Source organism: Macaca mulatta, chromosome 14 (genome assembly GCF_049350105.2).
Source record: "Macaca mulatta isolate MMU2019108-1 chromosome 14, T2T-MMU8v2.0, whole genome shotgun sequence".
Classification (NCBI taxonomy): Eukaryota; Metazoa; Chordata; class Mammalia; order Primates; family Cercopithecidae; genus Macaca; species Macaca mulatta.
Window position 1 is genome coordinate 123,467,549 of NC_133419.1, and position 21,486 is coordinate 123,489,034.

General features: G+C 41.9%; 1 protein-coding gene across 2 annotated transcripts in view; it reads left to right on the top strand.

Moving 5' to 3' along the window:
* The window catches only part of CRTAM (cytotoxic and regulatory T cell molecule), a 35,291-nt gene extending 19,321 nt beyond the window's left edge, over nucleotides 1-15,970 (top strand). For both annotated transcript variants that reach the window (XM_077964541.1, XM_028834094.2), the window contains exons 6-10: nucleotides 5,722-5,802; nucleotides 8,304-8,387; nucleotides 11,085-11,231; nucleotides 11,692-11,778; nucleotides 14,600-15,970. In XM_077964541.1, the coding sequence (XP_077820667.1) occupies nucleotides 5,722-5,802; nucleotides 8,304-8,387; nucleotides 11,085-11,231; nucleotides 11,692-11,778; nucleotides 14,600-14,730 (530 nt within the window). In that variant the 3' untranslated portion in view covers nucleotides 14,731-15,970. The remainder of the gene's footprint in view (nucleotides 1-5,721; nucleotides 5,803-8,303; nucleotides 8,388-11,084; nucleotides 11,232-11,691; nucleotides 11,779-14,599) is intronic.
* The last annotated feature ends 5,516 nt before the right edge of the window (nucleotides 15,971-21,486 follow it).

The following is a 21,486-nucleotide window of genomic DNA, read 5'->3' on the forward strand; positions in this document are numbered from 1 at the left end:
GCTTGAATCCGGAAGGCGGAGTTTAGTGAGCTAAGATCACACCACTGCACTCCAGCCTGGGCAACAGAGCGAGACTCTGTCTAACAATAATAATAATAATAATAATAATAATAGGCTAAGACTTAATTTTTATTTGTGATCTATCTATTTGCTGTACTCACTGCCAGATCTCCAAATAGTATTCGAAGAGAAACACCAGCATCAGCTATTGACGGCTTCCATTAGTTCACTGTTTTTTCCATTTGGCTAGCTGCTACTATATTGACATACAGATGCTACAAACATTTTGTTCACCCAATTAGGAAAAAAATATTACTAGCCGAGGATGCTTTAAAACACATTTACACATAAGAGTTCTGACCCCTTTCATTCCTATGCTCTGCACGGAGGGACCTGGGGAAAGTGAGGGTCATGCCAGCACCAGGACTAGAGTGGTCCTGAGGAAAGAAGTGCCTTCCTCTGAAAAAGCCACAGTGTGACGCTTGGAGAAAGAGAGCAGAGCAACAGGAATAGATTTTTGAATAGGCTATCTTTGGTTTTTTGTTTTGTTTTGTTTTTTGAGACAGGGTCTCACTCTATCACTTAAGCTGGAGTGCAGTGGTGTGATGATGGCTCACTGCAGCCTCAACCTTCCTGGTTCACAATCAGCCCCCCAAGTTGCTAGGACTACAGGCATGCACCACTACATCTGGCTAATTTTTAATTTTTTGTTGAGACAGGGTCTCCCTATGTTGCTCAGGTTGGTCTCAAAACTCCTGGTCTCAAGCAATTCTCCCTCCTTGGCCTCCCAAAGTGCTGGAACTACAGGCATGAGCCACCTCACCCAGATTTCATAATTATCATTTCTTTCTTTCTTTTTTGAGATGGTCTCACTCTGTTGCCCAGGCTGGAAGGCAGTGACACAATCTTGGCTTGTTGTAACCTCTGCCTCCCAGGCTCAAGTTGAGTGGCTGGGAGCACAGGCATGAGCCACCACGCCCACGCCCCGCTAATTTGCATATTTTTTGTATATGGGGTTTCACCATGTTACTCAGGCTGGTCTTGAATTCTTGAGCTCAAGCGATCCCCCAACCTCTGCCTCCTTCCCAAAGTGTTGGGATTACAAGCATGAACCACCACACCTGACTCTTTTTCCTTTTCTTTTTCTTTCTTTCTTTCTTTCTTTTTTTTTTTTTTTTTTTTTTTTTTTTTTGAGACAAGGTCTCCTTCTGTAGCCCAGGCTGGAGTGCAGTGGTGCAATCACAGCTCACTGCAGCTTCTACCTCCCGGGCTTAAGTGATCCTCCCACCTCAGTTTCCTGAGTAGCTGGGACTACAGGTGCACACACCACACCTAGTTAATTTTAAAGTTTTTTATAGAGACAGAATCTCATTATGGTGCCCAGGCTGGTCTGAGCTCCTGGGCTTAAGCTATCCTCCCTCCTCGGCCACCCAAAGCACTGGGATTAGAGGCATGAGCTACTGCACCTGGTTTGTTTCATCTTGTTAGTATTTAAAATGAGAAATCTTGGTTTTCTATTACTTAACTGGGGATAGGATTTTTTAAATATTTGAAAAGCAGTTCTCAAACTTTTGGATTTCAGGACATCTCTACACTCTTAAAAATAATTGCTGGCCGGGCGCGGTGGCTCAAGCCTGTAATCCCAGCACTTTGGGAGGCCGAGATGGGCGGATCACGAGGTCAGGAGATGGAGACCATCCTGGCTAACACGGTGAAACCCCGTCTCTACTAAGAAATACAAAAAATAGCCGGGCGAGGTGGCAGCGCCTGTAGTCCCAGCTACTCGGGAGGCTGAGGCCGGAGAATGGCGTGAACCCGGGAGGCGGAGCTTGCAGTGAGCTGAGATCCGGCCACTGCACTCCAGCCTGGGCTACAGAGCGAGACTCCGTCTCAAAAAAAAAAAAAAAAAAAAAATTGCGAACCCCAAAGAACTTTTACTTATGTAGGTGATGTCTGTCAATATTTACCTATTAGAAATTCAAACTGAGAAATTTAAAAAATATGTATCTGTAAATTTATTTTAAAATAATAAATCCACTACATGTTAACAGAAATGGCATATTTGTTTTATTTTATTTTTTGAGATGGAGTGAACTTATTTTTGGAGATAAGTGCAGTGGCCCGATCTCAGCTCACTGCAACTTTCGCCTCCTGGGTTCCAGTGATTCTTCTGCCTCAGCCTCCTGAGTAGCTGGCATTGCAGGCACCTGCTACCACACCTGGCCAATTTTTTTTGTATTTTTAGTAGAGATGGGGTTTGCCATGTTGACCAGGCTGATCTTGAACTCCTGACCTCAGGTGATCCACCTGCCTTGGCCTCCCAAAGTGCTGGGATTACAGGCGTGAGCCACTGCACCTGGCCTAGAAATGACATATTTTAATGAAAAAAAAAAAAAGGCATATTTTGTAAACTGAAAAGATTAGTGTGAAAAATGTCATTTTTTTTACATTTTGAAAATCTCTTTAATGTCTGGCTTAATGGAAAACAATTAGGTTCTTGTAACTTTTGCATTCAATCTCTTCCAAAATGTTATTTTGCTTTAAATAAAGACATAAAAATTTAATCTCACGTAAATTTATAATTGGAGAAGGGTAGAGTATTTTAATAGCTGGTTCAGATAATTGTGGATGTTCCTCTTTGACGTTACACCAAAACTTAACAAGTAGTAGTTTCTTAAAGATTAGTCGCTGGGCCCATGTTAATTAACTTTTCATACTGTTGTATTAAAATCCACTGAACTGTCTTGCACTTTGAATAGAACTTCTACCCAGGCATGATTTTTCTAACATTATGTGTTAGTCATTTGGAAAATACTGATTCACTAAGTTCTACAGAACTTTCAAATGTTGACATTTCAGCGTCAGAATCACATTCATTAATATCATCATTGATCTCATCAGAAGTCTTTAAGCATTTGGAGGTTGTCAGGCTCACACTGGTTGACACAAGTTGCCCAAAATTCGAACTTTAAGTGTGACTATTGCAACTGAGAAAGTAATTTTTTTTTTTTTTTTTTTGAGATGGAGTCTTGCTCTTGTCGCTCAGACTGGAGTGCAAAGGTGCTATCTCAGCTCACTGCAATCTTTGCTTTCCATCTCAGCTCACTGCAACCTCCACCTCCCAGGTTCAAGCAATACTCCCACCTCAGTCTCCCGAGTAGCTGGGATTATAGGCGCCCACCACCATGCCCAGTTAATTTTTGTGTTTTAGTAGAGTCAGGTTTCACCATATTGGCCAGGCTGGTCTCGAACTCCAGGCCTCAGGTGATCTGCCCGCCTTTGCCTCCCAAAATGCTAGGATTACAGGTGTGAGCCACTGTGTCTGGCCTAAATTTTGAATATATTTTCATTTTAATTAATTTTAATTTAAATAGTCGTTGGAGCTAGTGCATACCATATTGGATAGCAGAGGTCTACAATATTCTGACCAACTAGGGAGGTAGATCATCATGTGCCAGTATTCACCTAATCAAAACAACATTCAGTCTAAACACAATAGTTTGCTAGCTCGTTAATTAACAGGATAAATCAAAGCAAGTACAGAACCTAGTTTTAAATAGGCATAGATAAAACTTGTTTTGTACATAAACATAATTTTCTGAATTCACATAGTATATACTATGTTAGAAGATTTTAATCACTATTGATAAATTTTATTCTATATGTCCCCAGTGATGTTCTTCTTTTTTAAAATTTTGAGACAAGGTCTCACTCTGTCACCCAGGCTGGAGTGCAATGGTGTGATCACAGCTCATTGCAGCCTTGACCTCTCTGGGCTCAGATGATCCTCCTGAGTAGCTGGAACTACAGGGGTGCACCACCATGCCCAGCTAATTTTTTGTAGAGATGGAGTCTTGCCATGTTGCCCAGGCTGGTCTCAAACTCCCGGGCTTAAGCAATCTGCCTGCCTCGGCCTCCCACAGTACTGGGATTACGGCATGAGCCACTGTGCCCGGCCCCATATTCTTCTTAAAATTTGTTCCCAGTACTTCTATTTGACTAGCATTCCAGCTTTTCCCTCTTTTCATTGCCAGCAGTTCTCCTCTTTCTTCAATTTTCTCTGGCACCTGTGTGGTCAGAGTTCATTTTAGCCTTCTAGTCTATACTACTATCTCTATAACATTTCCTTAGTAATTCTTTCTTTCCTCAGAGCTGTTACACACAATTCAGGTATTTTTATATTTTTCATACATTTAAATGTTTGATCAACCAGATACATTTTCAAAATCATGGAAAATTATTTGATTAAATAAACACCAGGAAGCACTCACAAATTTTATAAAAAAAGAACCACCTGTGACGTGTCAGTGTGTATATATATATATATGTATATACACACACACACATACATATACATATACGTGTGTGTGTGTGTGTATATATATATATATATTTTTTTTTTTTTTTTTTTTTTTTGAGACAGAGTCTCGCTTAGTCGCCCAGGCTGGAGTGCAGTGGCGCGATCTCGGCTCACTGCAAGCTCCGCCTCCCGGGTTCACGCCATTCTCCTGCCTCAGCCTCCCGAGTAGCTGGGACTACAGGCGCCCGCCGCCTCGCCCGGCTAATTTTTTGCATTTTTAGTAGAGACGGGGTTTCACAGTGTTAGCCAGGATGGTCTCGATCTCCTGACCTTGTGATCCGCCCGCCTCGGCCTCCCAAAGTGCTGGGATTACAGGCGTGAGCCACCGTGCCCGGCCTTTTTTTTTTTTTTTTTGAGAGGGAGTCTCCTTGCTCTGTCACCCAGGCTGGAGTGCAGTGGTGCGATCTTGGCTCACTGCAACCTCTGCCTCCCAGGTTCAAGCAATTCTCTTGCCTCAGCCTCCCAAGTAGCTGGGATTACAAACACACACACCACCATGCCCAGCTAGTTTTTTGTATTTTTAGTAGAGATGGGGTTTCACCATGTTGACCAGGCTGGTCTTGAACTCCTGATTTCAGGTGATCCACCCACCTCAGCCTACCAATGTGCTGGGATTGCAGGTGTGAGCCACTGCGCCTGGCCCGACATGTCAGTATTGGTATTTGTAAAATGACAGGCGTAGTTGTTACATGCTTCCCGGATGTGGGTCTGTTCAATGACTGGTAAAACCTATACTAAGCTGACCCTCTGGAAACATTCCTAAGCATTGACTAATATTATACAATAACATGTAGCATTGTGCTTAATAAATAGCTAGGCATTGTACTAAACATGTTATATAAATGAACTTACTAATTCTCATGAAACACTCGAAGAGGTAAATGCTGTCAGTATCTCCATTTTACAGATAAGAAAAAAAAAAGTGTTAGAGAGATCTGGTATCTTGTCCAGCTCATTCAGGAGCAAGTAAATAGCAGCACTGGAATTCAGCCCAGTCTGAGGCTGATTCCAAAGCCATCTAACTAATAGATAGATAGGTGGATGGGTAGATAAACAGACAGAGGGATTGATTGATGGATAGAAGGACACAGATCGAAACAGTGAACACCTTTTGCCTAGCTCTGCCACCACACAGAGGTCCAGCATGCTGTGCTTTAACCAGGCAGGTGAGCAGATGGACACTCAGTGGGATACAGATTCAAAAACCAGAGCAGGAGCCGCAGAACACACAGTTCTGGGGTTTCTGCACAAGCTCTACAAGCAGGTAGCCGCCAAATATATTCTCCAATCTCTTTTACTGAGCACAATGTGGGTAAAACTGCTCTCCATAGTAGCAGAATTTTGTTTTTCCCCTTTCCTAGTTACTGATGAAGAGACAGCGTCAGATGCTCTGGAGAGAAACTCTGTATCCTCTCAAGACCCACAGCAGCCCACCAGTACTGGTAAGTGTCAAATCATAAAAACTTGTTTTAAAAAATCGTGCCTCCTTGGGAGGGTTATTTTTCTCATTCTAAGTTTTAAGAATATTTTTTGTTTTAATTTTTACTAAGACCATACAGGCCCCCTCCAGCTGGCTCCAGCTTTGTAGCATCCTAGAGTAGAACCACATCAGGCATTGGAATACTTAGTGGGATGGGCTTCAGGGTGACATAAAGCCTTGCAAGTTCAGTTCTAGTTTGCTTGAGATAGAGATGTACACATATACACACACACATTCACGACTGTGACATTTGAATTTCCTCTGCGGTAAAGGACAAGGTTGAATTCATTTATACGGAGACTCATTTCTTTGTTTTCCCATCTAAAGCACACCAAACACAAAACACAGAGTTGGTATCAATAAAGAGAAAAGAAACAGAAGCTGGAGATTTGGTGTTGTCATTGAATAACAAAATCACCTTTGAAGGCACATCAATTACTTGATTGTCAATAACTCAGGTCATTTTTTATTATGGGATTGAACTACAAATGCGGAATACTTTAGAATGTCTGGATTATAATTCCAGTTTTTTAGACAGTGAACTCACTAGAAGTTAACTCAGAGCAATGATCATATATCTGATTTAACTTTGTAGTTTACCTAGCATAGTATCCAGCAATCGCAGCTGCTCAGAAAATGAATTACAAATGAAAAGAAAGAAGGAAAGAAAGAAAGATACAAAGAAAGAAAGAGAAAGGAAGGAAGGAAGGAAGGAAGGAAGGAAGGAAGGAAGGAAGGAAGGAAGGAAGGAAGGAAGGAAGGAAGGAAGGAAGGGAGGGAGGGAGGGAGGGAGGGAGGCAGGGAGGGAGGGAGTGAGGGAGGGAGGGAAGGAGGAAGGAAGGAAGGAAATGGTTATGGTGCTTTGAGTAAGACTATTAGCCTCATCCAGAAAGGCATAAATTCCTACATACTCTCTTTCCATTTCATGTAGTGTGTCAATAAGAATTTCATTTGGTGGAATGAGGGCTTTCAGATCATTATCATGTTCATAGTTCTGAGTATCAGATCACATTTTTAAAAATGTGTATCCTAAATAATATTTAAAAGTAAATGTTTGGGATTTCTAAACACTGATAAATACAATATGTACCATATAATTTTTTGAAGAACAATGGAAATTGAAAATATTATGAAGTGGAACAGCCACATCACTTGCTTTAATAATCCAATATTTGTAAACGTGTTTAGAATCTAGTTACTTTTAATGGCTTGCATCATTACTGAACAGCTCAATTTTCTGCTCTCTTTTTCATACATAAGACTTTAAAAATATGGTTTCTAAAATTCCTTTCAGCTTTCCATTTCTACGATTTTATTACCTTTAATACCCATTTTCAATAGAATGGGAGGCTTCATTCCCCTCAGGGTCCACATAGTGGCGCTGTGCAATGGACTAAAAGGCAAGAAACTGCAGAGTTTTGGAAAAAAGGAAATTGGAAACATAAGCAGTAAGATCTGAAAAAAAAAAACAAAAAACAACAACAACAAAAAAACCCACAGTCTCTTATTTTTTATAATTTATCTTGTCTAGAAAAAAAATCATAGTACATCTCACCTCTAATGGGGAGGAAGCAGAGGTCTGAATGATAACTGAAGCTATATTTCAACATAAAAATCATTGCTTTCTGCATTTCAGGCAGTAGGTTTTTTATAATTAAAACTTGGGGCCGGGCGCGGTGGCTCAAGCCTGTAATCCCAGCACTTTGGGAGGCCGAGACGGGTGGATCACGAGGTCAGGAGATCGAGACCATCCTGGCTAACACGGTGAAACCCCGTCTCTACTAAGAAATACAAAAAACTAGCCGGGCGAGGTGGCGGGCGCCTGTAGTCCCAGCTACTCGGGAGGCTGAGGCCGGAGAATGGCGTGAACCCGGGAGGCGGAGCTTGCAGTGAGCTGAGATCCGGCCACTGCACTCTAGCCTGGGCTACAGAGGGAGACTCCTTCTCAAAAAAAACAAAAACAAAACAAAACAAAACTTGGAAAGCCATTCCTCGGTGTTGAGTTGTTATCTTGAAGCATCCTAAAGACCTTCTCCCTAACAGGCCTGATTCAGGATGGAAGTATGAAATCATGGTTTAAATGCTGGGTTCTAGAGTTAGGTAAAACAGAGTTTATGTATTGGCTTTGCCACTTACTTGCTACAGGACTTTAGGTACTTTACATAACTGCTCTAAATCTCCGTTTTCTCAGAGCTGTGGTGAGAAATAATATATACCAAGTGCTCAGTTTGAGGCCGGGCACAGAGTAAGTGTTCAAAACATTTACCTTAAAAAAACAAGGCAAAGTGAGCCCAGTCATTTGCAAATATGTTTACAAGAAATCCATAGTTCAAAAATGATCTCAGTGCTGTTTTTTAATTTGACTTCCCAAGCTGCTCTGGGAAGACTTATCTAACTACAGTTGTGTATAGTCACATGCATATAATGTATGCATAGCTCATGTTTTATTTTCTTTCACTTTAGTGTCAGTAATGGAAGATTCTAGTACATTGGAAATTGACAAAGAAGAGAAAGAACAAACCACTCAAGATCCTGACTTGACCACCAGTAAGTATCATCCACTGCATTTAGAATAAACACTCGACATTTTAACCTCTTAATCGATAAATTCAATGGCCTTTGTCAGTCCTTCTTTTTCTTGACCTTTCTGCCCTTTAGGACATGATTGGTTAATCACTCCCTTGTCCCTCCTTGATTTAGTTACCTCTTGGCTTCTTGACATACTTTTCCTGGTTCTGTTATCTGTTGCTAACCACTGCTTCCCTGTATCCATCAATTAACTTATCTTCCTTTTCTGACTTCTTAAATGTGTATATACTTCTGATTTTACTTCTCCATCTTTTGTTCTTCCTGTTTTTTTTTTTCTTTCTTTCTTTTTTTTTTTTTTTTTGAGACTGAGCTTTGCTCTTGTTGCCCAAACTGGAGTGCAGTGGCATGATCTCGGCTCATGGCAACCTCCATCTCCCGGGTTCAAGTGATTCTCCTGCCTTAGCCTCCTGAGTAGCTGGGATTACAGGTGTGTGCCACCACCCCAGCTAATTTTGTATTTTTAGTAGAGATGGGATTTCTCCATGTTGGTCAGGCTGGTCTTGAACTCCCGACCTCAGGTGATCCCCCCACCTCGGCCTCCCAAAGTGCTGGGATTACAGGCTTGAGCCACCGCTCCCGGTCGTTCTTCCCTTATTTCTTAAAGAGTTTACTCATTCCCAAGACGGTTCCTGTTGCCACTAGGCAAAAGATTTCTCTCTTTTTCTTTTCTGGTTTTGTTTTGTTTTTAGAGACAGGGTCTCTCTCTGTCGCCCAGGCCAGGGTGCAGGGGAATGATCATGCTCCCTGCAGCCTTGAACTCCTGGGCTCAAGAGATCTCCTACCTTCACCTCCCAAGTAGCTGGGATTACAGGTGTGAGACACTGTGCCCGGCCAGCAAAATATTTCTATACCTATATTTTCAGAACATCCTCCTCAGCATTAGTCTCAATTTCTTTCTATTTTCTATATGTCTGTAGCTGAATTTTCTGCGATTTCCTCAAACTCAACATTGCTAAATACCAAGCAACACCTTCTCCCACAAAATCAGCTTGTCCAAAGCATCACACAGGCCCCAAACCTTAGTGTCATCTATCACTCCTGTGCATGTGTACAAATATATATATATATATGTGTATGTGTATACGTATATGCATATGCACACATGTGTATAAAATCGGTCAATTTCCAAGAACTTTTGAGTCTTCTCTTTCAGGTATTCTGTCCATTGTCACTGTTAACATCCCAATCCAGGCTCTCATCATCTCCTGCATGGAGTATTATAACTTCAGTTTCCCCTCCTCTGGTTCACTTTCAGCACCCTACCATCAAAATATCTCTTTACACTCTGCATATCTGTGTTCTAAAACCCTTTATGGCTTCCTGAAATCTACAACACAGAGCATGAGTCCCAAACACCTCATTAGGTGTCATCTAATACCTACTTCTGCAGTCTCATATCTACAAAGTCCCTACGAGATATATATTTTTCTCTGAAAACATCATCCCTTTTCAATCACCCTGCTCTTGTTTGTTCTCACTGCCCCTGGTGGAAGAGGAGACCTCCTGTCACCTCTCCTTACTTCCCCTTCAAGGCCAATATCTTCACTGAAAGCTTTTTTGACCAACTCACTCCTCAGAGACCATTCTTGCCTCTGAACCCCTGAAAACACTATGATATAAATATATATGGATCCAGAATTTGACATATCTTACTTTTGTTTGTTTTTACTGATTTGTTTATGTATGGAGAAGTAATTCCCAAAGCATATGAACTGTGCCTTCTGCAGGTCCAAGTACAATGTTCTACAGGTAGCTGGCACTCCTTAATTATTTGTTGGTTGAGATAAGGTGACCAGAACATTTAGCAAAGCTATATCCCATAGAATCAGAATTCTAGGTTTAGAAAGCTTTTTTTTTTTTTTTTTTAGAGACAGGTCTCACTCTGTCTTCTAGGTTGGAGTGCAGTTTCACAGTCATAGCTCACTGTAACCTTAAACATCTGGACTCAAGTGATCCTCTGCCTCAGTCCCCCAAGTGGCTAGGACTACAGGTGTGCACCACGGCTCCTGGCAAATTTTTATTATTATTATTATTTTTGTAGAGACAAAGTCTCGCTATGTTGCCGCGGCTGGTCTCAAACTCCTGGCCTCAAGCAACCCTCCCATCTCAGCCTCCCAAAGTGCTGGGATTACAGGCATAAGCCACTGCACCTGGCTAGAAATATTTTTAAGAGCTCATCTGATTTAGCCCAAATGCCTTCCTGTAGGGCCACATTTAACCTAACCAAGATAAATAAATTTTCATTTTATTTGGATAGTTTTTTAAATTCCTTAACAATCCCTCTTGCTACTTAACTATATTTTGCTAAAAATCATTCCTATAACTAATTTGAATCCCCTGAGTATAATTTAAGTTGATTTTCTCATATGCTTTCTCTAGAAATAAAAAATAACTAGCCCAATAGCTATGTAACTTAAAAGATCTTTTCAAATCATCACACATAATTGCCTTGTTTGTTGTATGCCTGTTTGCTTGTTCTCAGAGAATGAACAGTGTAAGTCTCTTTACCTTCAGGGGTAAGCTCTTTCTCATCTCTTCATCTGAGCTGTTTATTAGCTTATATCACATTGTAGAAGTATTGTTACGTATTCTCCAGTGACAAAAAAAAAAACAAAACCCAAAGTATATAAACTTCCTTTTTCATTTTCCTTATAGAAGCAAATCCTCAGTATTTAGGATTGGCAAGGAAGAAAAGTGGCATCCTGCTGCTCACGCTGGTGTCCTTCCTCATCTTCATACTCTTTATCATAGTCCAGCTCTTCATTATGAAGCTGCGGAAAGCACATGTCATATGGAAAAAAGGTCAGTGGGCAGGGAACCTGACGGAGGCTATAAGACGCCAGAACAAATGGCTAAAAAAAGGGAAATTCTGTCTATTAAAGCTTTCTGTCAGACACTACATAATCTAGTTGATAAGTGCTGTCACTCAGATAAGCAATTGTTTGTTTTCTAGTAAACTCGGGTGCGAATCTCCAGGGACTATAGTCTAAGAGTGCATAACCAATAGAAACTAGCATAGCTCCAGAAACTGGCATTCAATGATAGACACTTCTATTCACAGAAGGATACAAATCCCAGGACTGCCTAGCACAGTGCCTACAGGAATCAAAAAACTATGTGTTGAATTAATGAGGGTATGAGTTATGGGAGGGGCATGGTAAGTCTACTATTGCACAGTAACAGAGGTATTATCTTATTCAAACACACATTTCTACATGTCCGTGGCATCAGAAATTAGTCACTTGATTTTCTTTTCTTGTAGAAAACGAAGTTTCAGAACACACACTAGAAAGTTACAGATCAAGGTCAAATAATGAAGAAACATCATCTCAAGAGAAAAATGGCCAATGTAAGTCAACTGTACGACCTGAGATCTGAACAATGAGGTTCATTAATGTATTAGAGATCTCCTGAGAGACAGAGACCACAGAATATATATATATATATATATATATATATATATATATATATATATATATATATGAGGAGGGGATTTATCAGGGGAATTGGCTCATGAGATTATGGAGTCTGACAAGTCCCTGGACAGGAGGTCTGCAAACTGGAGATCCTGGGATGCTGGTAGCCTGGCTCAGTCCAAGTTCAGAGGCCCAAGAACTCAGGGGACCACTGGCAGAAGTCCTGAAATCCAAAGGCCAAGGAGTCTAGAGTTCTGCTGGCCGGAGAGGAGGGAGTGTATTCCAGCTCCAGCAGACAGATCAACACATTTGCCTTCTTTCTGATTTTGTTCTTTCCGGGCCCCCAGTGGATTGGATGGTGCCCACCCACATCAAGGGCAAATCTCGATGCCCACCTACTCCACTCAGACTCACACACTAATCTCCTCTAGAAACAACCTCATAGACAAACCCAAAAATAATGCTTTACCAGATTTGAGGTATTTCTTAATCCACCCAACTTAACACTTAAAATTAACCATCACAATTAATTAGTCACCATTAAAAAGGAGAAGAATAAAATTTGACTTTTTTAGCCCCAGAAAGTCTCCTAAATCATATTATAGAACTTAAGGAAACTCATCTGCAAAAAATAAATAGTAGCATTCAAGTTCATGTAGCAGAACGTGACTTCCTTTTGGGAAGCCATCCTTGACTCTTTGACGTCACACACAGGGATACCCCAAGACCGCCAGAGGATCCTATGACACCTTTGTCATAGAAGCACTTCTTCCCCCATATTGTAATTTTCGGTGTTTTTATATAGCTACAATACTCCTTTAGGTGGTAAGTAATCAGATTTACTCTGTATCCTCAGATTCTAGCACAGGGTAGTTGATACATTTGTATTAAATGAGTGACTATAGGCTTAATTAATTCAAGAAGGCATGTTTCAGGTCCTTTGGATGACTTCATTGCAATTCCCCAGACAAAATATGTAAAGAAAATGAAGAGAATGGGGTTGGGAAGGAGATTGTGTATGGGAAGTGGAGGTAGGGGGTTGTATTCTTGATAAAGATCTGGAAGGCAGAAGCTAGGACTATAGAAAAGCAAGAATATTCCACCTTCCAACCATTTTATTTCCCCCATGCAAACTAACTTATTCTACCTGCCAGGAGTTGCAAGAAATACAGCGAGCTTTGCCGCTCTATTCCACTGATTTTACTGAGGTTTTTGTAGGAGGCTTGTCTTTTATAACACCTCTGCCTCTTCAGGTGTTGACCTACTAGTGTGAACTGCAAAGACCGAATAATAGACGTACTAGCTGGGGGAGGAACACAAGCGAATTGACTGTGTGAACACTGGGGGTGGGAGGGGAAAATGTGTGTAAACAACATCCAAGTCAATTGTGTTGCAACACCTGTTTCTAAATACTAGTCATCACATACTCACCTGGCGGACAGGAAAATGATGTGAATATCACGTGTGAGTTGGCTCGCTCCCTGTGCTGTTTTTCCTAGGCAAGAGGAACCAAAACAGTGGGAGTAGAATTATGTCTATTAGCTGGAAAAATGGAAGCCCGTCCAGTTCAACTTTTAAAACAATTTTTTTTTTTTTTTTTTTTTGAGACAGGGTCTCTCACTCTGTTGCCCAGGATGGAGCACCGTGGTGCCATCATAGGTCACTGCAGCCTTGACGTTTCAGGCTCAATCAGTCCTCCTACCTCAGTCTCCCTAGTAGCTGGGACTACAGGCATGCACCACCACGCCCAGTTAATTTTTGCATTTTTAGTAGAGACAGGGTTTCACCATGTTGCCCAGGCTGGTCTTGAACTCCTGGACTCAAGTGATCCACCCACCTTGGCCTCCCAAAGTGCTGGGATTACAGGCATGAGCCACCGCGCCCAGCCAACTTTAAGAAAATGTAAAATGAGTACCTGCACTACTCAGGGGCTTCCTTCCCCAGAAAAGTACATCTCGGGGGTTTCACTTTCTCCCGAGCGCAAGCCTTCACTTTCATCCTCCTTGCCTTAGCACCCTCAAATCCAGCATTTTAATTGTGTTGTTTTGCACATGTTAAAAATACTATCTGGGGCTGTCTCTAGTCTGTTTGTACAGAGTTGCATAGGCTTTGAGTGATCTGCCCCGATCCTGTTTTTGCAGTAAACCCTGTTATTTTTAGTGTACAGTTTTGCTAAGGCAATGTTTCAGCAGCAGATTATTTTACAGCAGAAATATCTGTATATTTTCTTTCAGTTTTACCAGTAAATTGTGTATGTAGTAAGACTTCTTAAAAAATTATAGTATAGGCCGGTGCAGTGGCTCACGCCTATACTTCCAGGATTTTGGGAGGCCGAGGTGGGTGGATCACTTGAGCCCAGGTGTTTGAGACCAGCCTAGGCAATATGGTGAAACCCTGTCTCTACAAACAATTTAAAAATTAACTGGGCATGGTGGCGTGTGCCTGTAGTTCCAGCTACTCAAGAGGCTGAGGTTAGAGGATGACTTAAGCCCTGGAGGCTGAGGCTGCAGTGCGCCATGATCACACCACTGCACCAGCCTGGGCAACAAAGTGAGATCCTGTCTCCAAAAAAAAGCCAAAAAACAAAAAAGAGTATAATAATGCCTTCAGACCATTTATATGCATCAGTAAGTTTTAGGTTTTTATAAAGTACTTTATGAACCTAAAAATATGATATCCAATCAAAGTGTTTCACGTAAATGGGTGCAATGTTATTCAAAATAAATATTCATCTTCAACATGTTTCTCTTTCAGCTTCCCACCCTGTGCGTTGCATGAACTACATCACAAAGTTGTACTCAGAAGCAAAAACAAAGAGGAAGGAAAATGTACAACATTCAAAATTAAACGAAAAGCACACCCAAGTACCAGAGACTATTGTGTAGTGCTCTCTGCAATAGAACATGTGATTTCAGGGTTGCTGCAGTGTCACCTCAGTGGACCAGCCCGGGGGAAGGAGCTTAATTGCTGAGACATTAACAATGACCTCACAGTGCAATGCAAGACGGTGTCCTTGGATAATGATCTGCCCCAGAGCTAGGGCAGCAACATGAGGATCAAACCATGCACATAAAGCTTGTAGTTTAAAAAAGAAAAGAAAAAAAAATAATTATGTCTGACACTACTTCAGAGCAGGAGGATTCTACGAAGCCTTGGGGATCAGGGTCAGTGTGACCAGCTAACATCTTACCTCAAATGGAACAGGATTTTTCAGATGCTTTGCTCTAATGGAACTGCTTTAAAAAAAATTTTTTTTTTAAATATTTTCTTCTGGTCACAAGATAAAGAAATTTGGGATGCAAAGTACCTAAAGATCCCTGATCCTAAGAAGTTACTTCTGCCCGGGTGCGGTGGCTCATGCCTGTAATCCTAGCACTTTGGGAGGCTGAGGTAGGCGATCACTTGAGGTCAGGAGTTCGAGACCAGCCTGGCCAACATGGTGAAACCCCGTCTCTACTAAAAATGCAAAAATTAGCCAGGGTAGTGGTGTGCACCCGTAGTCTCAGATACTCGGGAGGCTGAGGCTGGGTAATCACTTGAACCTGGGAGGTGGAGATTGCAGTAAGTCGAGATCGCACCACCATACTCCAGCCTGGGCGGCTGAGGGCGACTCTGTCTCAAAAAAAAAAAAAAAAAAGAAGTTACTTCTAAGACAGACTTTTAAGATGTAACCAGCACAAACCAATGTCAGGGAGGAGCGATGCATGACAACAAATGAGTCAGATGGGCATGAAGGCCCCAGGACCCATGCCCCAAGGCACAAAGAAGAGCTCAAGGTAGGCCCAAATATTCGAATTTCTTAGATTACTAAACCACCTGAGCTGACCTTGTCTGTCAGACAAGATTTTTACCTGGAGATTCCATGACAAATACATGTGCAAAAGAAAATGATGGGTTTAATTTACTAATTATTGACCTAATGGATGGCTTTTTAAAATTTTTTAATAAAAAGCAGACTATATGTTTTTCTAGTGGCTATACTAAGTTATACTTCCTGTTTTCATATGTGAAAGTAACTGGGACATGCCTTTCTTTTTCAATCAGTTTATTTAAGCTATACAGCAAACTCTGGCATTTATGTGGAGCATTTCTCATTGTTGGAATCTGAATAAACCGATTACAAAATAATACACGTGCACATTCTAAGTCTGTAATTTGTGACAGGGGCCAGATCCAACCATGCTGATTTTTTGTTCTCTTGACAAAAATGTTTTGGACAATCACAACGTTACAGAAAAGTGTAAAGATAGAACAAAGCACTTGTCCCCCGGAATCATTTGAGAGTAAATTGACATAATACGCATCACCCCACAAAGCCTTAAGTGTGTGCTTCCTACAAATAAGAACACTCTCCTTTAAAAATACAATGCAACCATCAAAAGTGGGAAATTAGCACTGTTCTGCTTCCACGAACAGTCCTCAGACTCCATTCAGGTTTCTCCAGTTGTCCCAAAGGATCCAGTTCATTTTAGTCTCATTCAGTTTGGAACAGTTCTTCAGTCTTGGCTTGACTTTCATGACCTGGATATTTTTGAAGATTACAGGCTGATTATTTTGTAGATCATCCCTCAATTTGGCTTTGTCTGTTTTCTTGTGGTTAGATTCAAGTTACACAACTCTCATAGGACTGTCACAGAAGTGATGTTTAGTCTATTTCATTGGACCAGGTGCGATGGCTCACGCTTGTAATCCTAGCACTTTAGGAAGCCGAGGCAGGTGCATCAGGAGTTTGAGACCAGCCTAGCCAACATGGTGAAACCCCATTTCTACTAAAAATACGAAAATTAGCTGGGTGTGGTGGTACATGCCTGTAATCCCAGCTACTCAGGAGGCTGAGTCAGGAGAATCGCTTCTACCAAAAAGTACAATCCCAGAGTGCTGGGATTACAGGCATGAGCCACCATGCCCGGCATATAATGGGGCTTTGATCTAGATGAAATGTAGTTCTATTTTTCAAAGTTGTACCTTCCAAGAGAGAAGCCCTCTTCCTTCCTATGATTGCTTTGAACAAATTTGTTCAAGAGCAAATTTGTTATAATTGATAATTCCTCCAGACCTGTTGAAATATGTTAATTTTTAGACTAGGCGCAGGTGGCTCACACCTGTAATCCCAACACTTTGGGAGGCCGAGGTGGGTGGATCACGAGGTCAGGAGTTCAAGACCAGCTGGGCCAAGATGGTGAAACCCCATCTCTACCAAAAATACAAAAATTAGCCGGGTGTGGTGGCAGGTGCCTGTAATCCCAGCTACTTGGGAGGCTGAGGCAGGAGAATCGCTTGAACCCAGGAGGCGGATGTTGCAGTAAGCCAAGATCACACTACTGCACTCCAGTCTGGGCAACAGAGCAAGTCTCCGTCTGAAAAAAAATTTAAAAAAAAACCCAAATGTTAATTTTTTCCTACATTTTCTGATCTATGTCTTGTTTTCAGTTAGAAGCAAACCAAAACTAAGGCCACAAAAATGTCATTATTCTCCCCAAATGCCGTCTTGCCTAGGTTGATCTCAAACTCCTGGGCTCAAGTGATCTGCCCACCTCGGCCTCCCAAAGTGCTGAGATTACAGGCATGAGCTGCCAACCTGGCCCACACCCTTTTAAGCAACCAGATCTTGGTGAACTCAGAGTGAGAACTCACCCATTAGCAACGGGTTGGTGCCATGATATTCATGAGGGCTCTACCCCTGTGATCAAAATACCTTTCACCAGGCTCCACCTCCAACACTGGAGATTACATTTCCACATGAGATTTGGAGGGAACAAATATCCAAACCACATCAACGAGGCTAGAACATTTTATACTAGAAAGCAAAGAAGCTATCAGAGACTCTTCTGGGACTGTGTTAAAGGGCCCAGAAACCAAATTGTGTACACCCTACAGGGACTTTCAGTAGCCAAAGATGGGATCATCTGAGCATTAAAAAAGAGTAGTGATTGGGCCTGGCACGATGGCTCACGCCTTTGGGAGCCAGCACTTTGGGAGGCCGAGGTGGGTGGATCACGAGGTCAAGAGACCAAGACCATCCTGGTCAACGTGGTGAAACCTTGTCTCTACTAAAAATACAAAAATTTGCTGGGTGTGGTGGCGTGTACCTGTAGTCCCAGCTACTCAGGAGGCTGAGGCAGGAGAATTGCTTGAACCCAGGAGGCGGAAGTTGCAGTGAGCTGAGATCACCCCACTGCTCTTCAGTCTGGTGACAGGTCGAGACTCTGTCTCAAAATAAATAAATAAATTTAAAAAAATAAAAATAAGTAAATAAATAATAAAGAGTAGTGATCAAAACATGTTAAATACATTAAAACTCATGAGTTTTTACAACACTTTAAAAACGTACCGATCAGCTTTAGAGATTGCTCAGACACTAGTTTTTAAACTGAAATTGGAAATATATTATTAAAATAACTATGTAATAAAAACGGCCACGAGCACAAGAAAAGATGGGAAACCACAATTCACAACTGGAATATAATGCCACTTCACACCCATTAAAATGGCTGTCATAAAAAAGACAGAAAAGAACAAAGTTTGGAAAGGTTATAGAGAAATGACAGCCCTCAGACATGACTGGTGAGAATGTAAAATAGCTCAGCCGCATTGGAAAACAGCCTTGCTGTTACTCAAAAAGTTACACATAGGGCTACCATATGCTTCAGCAGTTCTACTCCTAGAGAGAATATACCCAAGAGAATTGAAACATATGTTCACACAGGCGGGGCGCGGTGGCTCATCGTGAAACTCCATCCTACTTTTTAGTACTCTAAAAAGTGGCACAATCTCGGCTCACTGCAACCTCCTCCTCCCAGAGTTCAGGAGATTCTCCTGTCTCAGCCTCCCAAATAGCAGGATTACAGGCACGCGCCGCCACGCTCTTGTACACACAAAACTTGTACGGTAATATTAGCCAGGTGCGGTGGCTCATGCCTGTAATCCCAGCACTTTGGGAGGCCAAAGTGGGCAGATCGCTTGAGTTCAGGAGTTTGAGACCAGCCTGGGCAATGTGGCGAAACCCCCTCTCTACAAAAAATTACAAGAAGGAATTAGTGGGGCATGGTGGCCCTCGCCTATAGTCCCAGTTACTTGGGAGGCTGAGGTGGGAGGATCACTTGAGGTCAAGATGGCAGTGAGCCACAATAGTGTCACTGCACTCAAGCTGACAATGAGACCTTGTCTCAAAAAAAAAAAAAACCTTGTACAGGAATATTAATAGCAATATTATTTATAATAGTCAAAGGTGAAAACTACCTAAATCGTCATCAAATGATGAATGGGTAAATAAGTTGTGGTATACTCATAAAGTGAGACGACGTGTGGTGGCTCAAGCCTGTAATCCCAGCACTTTGGGAGGTCAAGGTGGGCAGATCACCTGAGGTCAGGAGTTCGAGACCAGCCAGACCAACATGGAGAAACCCCGTCTCTACTAAAAATACGAAATACAAAATTAGCCGGGCGTGGTGGCATATGCCTGTAATCCCATTTACTTGGGAGGCTGAGGCAGGAGAATCGGTTGAACCCAGGAGGCAGAGGTTGTGGTGAGCCTAGATCACGCCATTGCACTCCAGCCTGGGCAACAAGAGCAAAACTCCATCTCAAAAAAAAAAAAAAAAAAAAGTGAAATATTGTTTGGCAATAAAAAGAAAGAGTACTGATACATGCTGTAACATGAACTTTGAAAACATTATGCTAAGTGAGAAAAGCCAGACACACACTCACAAAACAGATATTGTATGATGCTGTTTATATGAAATGTTCAGAATACACCAATCCAAAGAGACAAAAAAGAGATAAGTGGCTGCCAAGGGCTGAGGGAAGTGGGGAATGAGGGGTGACTGCTAATGGATACAGGGCTTCCTTTGGGGAGACAGTCTGGAATTAGCTGGTAGTGATGATTGAGAAAACTCTGAATATTCTAAAAATTATTCAGTTGTGCATTTTAAGAGGGTGAATTGTGTGGTATGTGAATTATACCTCAATAAAGCTGTTATTTTCTTTTGAGACTGAGTTTTACTCACTCTGTCACCCAGGCTGGAGTGCAGTGGCACAATCTCGGCTCTCTGCAACCTCCTCCTCCCAGGGTTCAGGAGATTCTCCTGTCTCAGCCTCCTGAATAGCAGGATTACAGGCATGCACCACCATGCTCAGCTAATTTTTGTATTTTTAGTAGAGACAGGGTTTCACCATGTTGGCCAGACTGGTCCTGAACTCCTGGACTCAAGTGATCCGCCCACCTTGGCCTCCCAAAGTTCTGGGGTTACAGGTGTGAGCCACTGTGCCCAGTCGAGCTGTTAGCTTTTAAAAATCACTTTGTACAACTTGTTTGGGTCCTAATTTAAACCAACCAATTATAAAGACATGTAGGAGACAGTCTGGGAAGTCTGAACGCTGAGGATTAGATGATATTAAGAAGTTATTACTAATTTTGTTTTAGATGTGATCGTGGTGTCATGGTTATTTAAAAATGATCTCTTAGGACACATCATAAGTACTTACAGATTAAACCATGCGATAGCTGAGATTTGCTTCTAAATGATTTAGCCAGGGAGGAGCACAGTATGTATAGAAACAAGGTTGGCCACATGTTGATCTTTGTTAAAGATGGGTGAGAACAATGTGCCCATTCATTATATTTTTCTCTCTACTGTTGAATATGGTTTCAAATTTTCATAATGAAAGGTTTTAAAATTATTTTTAAGAAAGAAAACCAAGGACACAAACAAGGAGAAAAAAGGCTGTTATTAATAATCTGTTCAGGCCGGGCACAGTGGCTCATGCCTGTAATCCCAGCACTTTGGGAGGCCGAGGCGGGTGGATCATGAGGACAGGAGATCGAGACCATCCTGGCCAACATGGTGAAACCCCGTCTCTTCTAAAAAAAAAAATACAAAAAATTAGCCGGGTGTGGTGGCAGGCGCCTGTAGTCCCAGCTACTCAGGAGGCTGATGCAGGAGAATGGTGTGAACCTGGGAGGCGGAGCTTGCAGTGAGCCGAGATTGCACCACTGCACTCCAGCCTGGGATACAGAGCAAGACTCTGTCTCAAAATAATAATAATAATAATAATTGTTCATTTGCATTCCTAAGAGCCATCCTTCCAGATCATCTATTTCCCAAAGCTGATCCCAACCAGGCTGAATTCTCTTCCCCTGGGCTTCACCAGCACGTGGCTCGTTCTTTTAGAAGGGTGTCAAAGTTACTCATATTTCTGTCTGTTGAGTTTCATTTTCTGTTTAAACACATATTTATTGCCATTTCGGTCCTCTAAAATTCTCAGCCCACTCATTCTAAGTAAATTCTTTTCTTTTGGATAACTGAGATTTATCTCTTGAGATGTTAAATGTTTCAATATTTTGGATGAAAGTCTTTGTAAAATAGGCTACATGACTTTTACCTTTCTTTTTTTTTTTTCTTTTCTTTTTTTTTTTTTTGAGACGGAGTCTTGCTGTGTCGCCCAGGCTGGAGTGCAGTGGCCGGATCTCAGCTCATTGCAAGCTCCGCCTCCCGGGTTTTTACGCCATTCTCCTGCCTCAGCCTCCCGAGTAGCTGGGACTACAGGTGCCCACCACCTCGCCCGGCTAGTTTTTTGTATTTTTTAGTAGAGACGGGGTTTCACCGTGTTAGCCAGGATGGTCTCGAACTCCTGACGTCGTG